The following is a 6518-nucleotide window of genomic DNA, read 5'->3' on the forward strand; positions in this document are numbered from 1 at the left end:
ATAATACTTTTCCCTGCGGCTATAAATATCAAATTGCTTTCACATTCGCACTTCTAATGGACTCCGGTAGATATGCGCAGGTTGCCACAACAACCGAACTTCCAAATGAACCAAGTGAATCTGCATCTGTACAAAAAAAACTCATATTTGAGATCAAATGGGCTTTGCTGCCAATCAACACAGACAATTGCTCTCTCTCTCTGGCAGCAGGGCGAAAAGGCCAAACTGCCTGAAGCGCTATGGGAATATTTGTACGTCTCATCTTTGGGACTGTCAGGTGGTCGTGCCAGGGTAAAACCCTTCAAAAGAGATTAGAGATTGTAAATTCATTAAACTCACTCTCAAAAATGGACAGACTCTACACGGTCCCCATTTTCTTCATTAACATAAAGAATGGGAAACACAGAGTACTCTAATTTTTTTAGTCTTATTTTATTCCACAGATGGAGGATGCTGCATAAAGCAGCTCAAGGAGTGCAATGCCCAAGGTTTTGTGATCAGTAGGGAGATAGGAAGACTCGTGACCATCGGATGTACTACTTTTGTAAGAGCAGCATTGCGGTGACATTACGACATTAAATTCAAACGTTATCCTCAACACATGCAGTAGTCTGTTCTGATCATTTTCCATGACATGTTAATCAAAAGCATTCAATTATGTGTCTGAACATTAAGAACCCATGAAACACGACATAAACGAGGTCAACTACCTGCAGACTGACTCATTCATCTGAATTTCTGACGTAAAAGCCGGGGGGCAAAAACAACGAGTTACTCTTCCCCGTTCTTTGGTTGCTTCTGTGCATATTTATTATAGAGCGAATTGTAATTACACAGACAGATGTTTGATTATCAGGAGCACACAAAAGACCAGTCCGAGGTCTTACAGTTCGAAAAACAGAGTAGGTAACGTTTATTGTATTTTTAACACTTGTAGTTTTACTGTTTTTATTTTTAGTCAATGGGCTGGCTCAAGGGTTCAGAATATGTAGATATCGACTTTAATTAGGTACATTGACTTGCAGTTTAACTTCATTGTTAACACAATTGCCCTGCACGTCGGATGTGCTCAGGTTGCTAGGAGACAGAGCAATGCTTTTCACAGTATCCTTACTTATGAGTTTAAAACATGCCTCGGAAAATGTCAGGAGAGATATCATAATAACAATTAATTCAAAGCACAGTTCATTTCCAATGTTACACAAAACGCAAACTGAATTTGCCAGTTTTACTTCAACAAACATTCAATGTGAAAGTTGAATCTTCAGCACATTGACCACAGCAGATTATGCAGTTTGACATTATTAAAGACATTTTAAAAACAGTTAACAAGAATTTGTCCAAGGGCTACCGCCGAGGTCTTGAAGAAAACATTCACAGGCTGGGAAGTATACTAGCGCAGTCTTCTACCATCTCAAAGAGGAAGTGATAGGGGCCGCTACGTCGAGCCAGCTCACTGGCGCTCTCCCCGCTGTAACTGCGAAGCCCTGCCTTCAGGTGGCGCTGAGAGAGGAGGAGCTCCAAAGTGTGGCGCCAGTCGCTTTTGGCCGAACTGCTGTGCGAGGCCGCTAAGTGCAGAGGTGTGAGACCTCCGTTGGTCTGCGCGTTGACGTCGGCGCCGTGATGCAGGAGCAAGGTCGCCATGGCGACATGGCCCCAGCGGCACGCGCTGTGGAGAGGCGTCCAACCGTCAATGGTGCGAGAGTTCACCTTAGAGCCCGCAGCCAGCAAGGAAGCGGCCACGGCCGTGTGGTTGCTATAGGCCGCCCGGTGCAGGGGAGTGTAAGCATCATCATCGCTGCTGTGCACCAACGAGACCTCTGCCGATAACAATCTGTGGACTGTGGACACCTGTGAGGTAAATCACAGTGGCAATCAATCATGAATGGTTTACTCGCTGGCTGCATAGTAATTGCTCTCAGGTAGCAGTAAAAAAAAGAGCTCGCAAAATGATTGACTCCACAGGATTCAAAAAATGAAGTACGCCAGGGGTGTCCAAGGCCCACTCACATTGTTTGGCCTTCAGGCCCACTCACATTGTTTGGCTTTTGTTTTGCTCAGCCTCGAGTGATCACTTTTCCATGACACCTTTTGGATCTGTACGGCTAGATTGGAACAGCTTTTGAGAACCTCCTCTGAGGTGGATCTAAAACCGAGCAAGGCCGCGCCGTCACTGCGGCTCATTGTCGTCACCCTCTGGTATCCCGGAGACTCGGCAGTCGCCTTACTTGGTGGCAGTCACCGGAGAGTGATGACAATGAACCGCTGCACGTGACGGCAATTCGTACAGACGGACGAGTGAATGAGTGCTCGCTGTAATTCAAGGGAAAGAAACCGGCATATGAAATTGTAAATATGGGTAAAGGGATAATTGACATGTCCAAGACAAACTTGGGACTTGAAGGCTACGACTTACTGTATGTGTGACCTATCTCTGCAGTCTGCATGATGTACATAAATGGCAGAACGCAAGCCAGATACATATAGTTTATTTTAAACATGAGTCTACATACACCAGTCAAATTCTGCACACTTACGCGATTGTTTTCTGCAGCCCAGAGAATGAGTTCTGCTGGTTTGTCTTTGAGACTTTCTTCTTTTTGTAGATACCACTCCTCACTATGGACTTCTTCATCCTCTGTTTCTCCCTCCTCGTCTTTACTCCCAGTCCAGTGGCTATGAGCCCCTCGTGGAATCAGGTGGCTGTGTGTATTTATAAGCTCTAACTGGTTAAAATCATCTGGAAACTCCATGTTGACGCGTCTCTGTGTCCAAGAACACCAAAAAAAGCAATGAATAGTGGCATACAGTACTTGTTCATCTTTCCTGCTGAGTGCGGTGGGAAAAGGTCTTAAGGCGCCTCCTCGATGCTAACCAAGTTGAATTGAATAGTTGTTTGGTTGGATTGTGTACTTATTTTATGATTAGAGCACAGCTTTTCACCTTTGAAGGTGTACGTACCTTCTAACAATTCCACATCATGCTATCGTCGTTTTCCACTATAGTAATATTGGAACAAAGCGGTACAGAAAATGGATGGATGGATGAATGGATGGTTAACAGTTGAGCGAGGCGTGCTGTCAGTGCATTCACCTATCACGCCCATGCTATCTGACAGGGGAAGCGAGCAAGATTTTTCACCATGGTGATCACAAATTTGGCATGCTTCTTCCTGGTGAGCCAATTTAACAAAACATGTTTTTGCTTTCAAGGGTCTTCACCGTATGTATCAATAAAAGCTGCTGTAAATAAAACCCTATACATGCTTTAAATGTTTTTTTTCAATCTTCCCACAGTGAAATGTAGGAGTCTGTTCTGCTCCAGGTATCTTCGGGTTTCCATTTACAGCTCACGGAAGAAAGAAAAAAAGCATGGTCGTAAAGCTGTCCCATATGCAAGAGCAATGTTTTTGTGCGTGTTTCATTTTAAATAAACGTAGTTCTGTGTCGTTACCTGTCAAGATTTGCGGCTTTACGTCTGCTGCTGTTTGATGGCGTTCGATTAAAACACGGACATCGAGACAACGTATTTTAAAATGCAGCGCACGCAAGTATCATGGTCATAAAATTAATTCTTATTTAAAGAACGAGTGCACAACATTTAGAATTGTCACCCCTCGGCTTTTTGGATTCAAAAGAAAGCTGTTTTGTTGCTGTCTTAGGGAAATGTAGTTTTTAAGAATCAAAATTTAATGAGAATGGCGTTTCAAACACTACATTACCCACAATTAAATGTGATGCGTTTTCCTCTTCGTCGACTTCTGTTGGTTTTTGACCTTACATTTTGAATGTTGCGACATCTAGCGGTTATTCAGTAAACTGCGACATTCAGAGTTTGCCACTCCATTCATCCAAGATACACACACGAAAACAAATATCTATAATTGCTGAAATAATAATAATTGCATAATCATTTTCTCCCTTTTTGTGGGGGCGGAGGGCTAGAACAAAAACAACACATTTGACAGAAATCAATGTTTGTATCGTTCAATTCAAAACAGTACATTATTCAACATTGATCATTGTTCCACATTCTGTTGACACACGGTTCTCCAGGGAAGTACAGAACGGAGACATGCGAATTGCTTTGTTTCAATAAAGTTCATTTTCTGGTTGTATGGTCATCAAAATATTTCTCAAATTGTAATGGTTAACATAGCAAAATGTAAAAAAAAAAAAAGGGTCAAAGATAAAGCATGCTCTTTGAGTTGTTCCTTAACAGACTCTAAAATCTGGTGAGATGTTAAAATATTATGATGTAATTGTGGCTGCTGGCACCATTGCTAATCTGATTTTCTCTGTCGTCCTCTGAGCATCAAATGCAATTAATTTTCTCCTCCTTTCATCAAATGTAAACCAAAGTAAAAGTAGAGTATCTCAAACATTGAATACCCTGGTGTGTCCGACCACCTCAAAAGTAATATAACTTTGTAATATATTTTTTAGCCGAATGCTTGCCTGTGTGCAGCTTTTCCTGTTTATCTTGCCCTGGCTTGATGCTCTTTTCTTCTAGCTTTTCCCATCAGAAATGATCATACATCACTGTCAATTTGTGTCTAATGTTCATCCTCATGGGGAAAACACGACTCCATGTTGCACCACACAGCTATAATAAATGTTCTCATCTTGTCTAACTTGTAAAAGATGTTGCGCCAATTAAAATACCCATCCATCCACAAATGGAGCCTATCCTTCAGGTAGACACCCAGACAGATCATCGTCCAGTCATAGGGCCAATTAAAAACAAACAAACAAACATGTATGGCTGTTTCCCCAAAAACTATTATCAATTTGGAATGGATTACATCATCAAATCTTACAACGCAAATCAGACTGGTCCAGCTTCCATCACGTATGCTAATGACAATCTTCCATTCCATTTTGTTTCCTTTTCAATTAACGTTACTGATTAGGCACGGATCAGTATTCAAGATTCCATTTGTTCTATTGTGTTCTACAGCGCACAGCAAAAAAGACCGTGCTTGTACTAAAGCAAACAAAGGGATTCTTTGAGAGTTTCCGATCCGCACCTCAGAATAGCGATCACATATTTTTTGTAAATTGAGCATTTTATTGCATTGATTTTGTATGCTAGCCTCACAGCAAGAGGTCCTGTGTTCACATGTGTCATGTGTTCAATTTGCATCCTCCCTCAGGTTTCTCAAAAACAGTCACTGCTGGAGTTTGTTGATGATTTGCTGCATGTTGAGCAGTTGAGACCACATCGTGCTACTTGGCATCACATATATTGCTTTGTGTATGCTTTGTTGTGGCGTACCGCGGTTGTTATTGATAGCTCATCTAGTCTCAGCCCTAGGCATCTGCAAAGAATTTGATGAATTCACAACATTGATTTTAGCTCATTTGGAGGAAGAACTTTTTTTTATCATTCTCCTCATTCTTATTTGTAAAGATGCTTTCATGGCTGACCCTGATTTTAGAACTTTGAAGACTAAAACAGTATTCACAGCTATTAAATGGTGGATGGAATGCCAAAAAGGTGATTTGCTCTTGGCTGTATATTGTGATGAGAAAGTGAAAAAATCTTGGCACCTCAGTGTTTATATGGGATTTTGAAAGCAGTATGTTTTTTAGCCATATAGGTGAACTAAGAATAAGAATAAACGTCCTTGGGGGACTTTTCTATTTTGTGGTCCTGACAAACATTCTGATTTACAGTAGTGTGTGAATCCAGAGGGAAAGATAAATATCGATAAATTTCTGTACTGCAAGTAAGAATTGTGACAATGACAACTACGTACACATTGAGCACTGCCACTTAAATACCACATATTGAAAATACTGCTTGCATGTTACTCATCAGTTGATGAACTATTTGACTGTTAGTCAACACTTGTTTGTTTACATTCAAACTCAAATTGGAGCTAATGTGACGGCTTTTACAGATGCTGTGATTATGAAGATATAATTTCAACATCTATGATTCTGGTGTCCTCAGTCTGGTTGTTGGAGACCTCAATCTTGCTCCTGTCTCTTCTACTGACAGCTTCATACATCATGTGGACCATGCAACAAGATAGGAATAAAAGGCTGTACCTTCCGTATGCCCAAAGTCAATGTAAAGGGGGCTCTTATGTTCATTTTTTTTTTAAAGAATATACTATTTAATCATCTATTATTGTATTAATATTATTTCAATTGTTGCGGTTTATGTTCAGGGGTGCACATACTTTGTGGCTTTCTTGCTATAGAAGCATGAGATCGATGCAGTTGCGTGGTGCTCATTTTATTTTGTGACTCACTATCCTCAATGGAAGTGGAAATTTCATGGATTTATTAGCTTTAATTATGCGTGAATAATAGATGTGGCCTCTAGCAATATCTTGAAGTATTCAGAGGTGAGGGATTTGATCCCAGATCTTGCCTTTCTGTGTAGACTTTGCCTGCGTGGGTTTTCTCCGGGTACTCGGTTTTTCTCCCATGTTCCAAAAACAGTCGTGTTAGGCCAGTTGAACACTCCAAATTGTCTGTAGGTGTGATTGTAAAGGCTTGTCCGTG

General features: G+C 41.1%; 1 protein-coding gene across 1 annotated transcript; it reads right to left on the reverse strand.

Moving 5' to 3' along the window:
* Positions 1 to 790: 790 nt before the first annotated feature.
* On the reverse strand, positions 791 to 3645 carry ankrd49 (ankyrin repeat domain 49). Its single transcript, XM_037259641.1, has 3 exons — positions 3454 to 3645; positions 2538 to 2765; positions 791 to 1851 (listed from the first exon to the last, which is right to left on the reverse strand). Exons 2-3 carry the CDS (start codon positions 2751 to 2753, stop codon positions 1375 to 1377), a joined length of 693 nt encoding a protein of 230 aa, XP_037115536.1. The 5' UTR covers positions 2754 to 2765; positions 3454 to 3645; the 3' UTR covers positions 791 to 1374.
* Positions 3646 to 6518: the final 2873 nt, after the last annotated feature.

Source organism: Syngnathus acus, chromosome 1 (assembly GCF_901709675.1).
Source record: "Syngnathus acus chromosome 1, fSynAcu1.2, whole genome shotgun sequence".
NCBI classification, from domain to species: Eukaryota; Metazoa; Chordata; class Actinopteri; order Syngnathiformes; family Syngnathidae; genus Syngnathus; species Syngnathus acus.

What these genes read in the sequence shown, in the direction of transcription:
- ankrd49 (XM_037259641.1), bottom strand. Translation starts at nt 2,753, where the DNA reads ATGGAGTTTCCAGATGATTTTAACCAGTTAGAGCTTATAAATACACAC. An exon ending in GGGCTGCAGAAAACAATCGC is followed by an intron (nt 1,852 to 2,537) that starts GTAAGTGTGCAG and finishes TTTACCTCACAG; the next exon opens with GTGTCCACAGTCCACAGATT.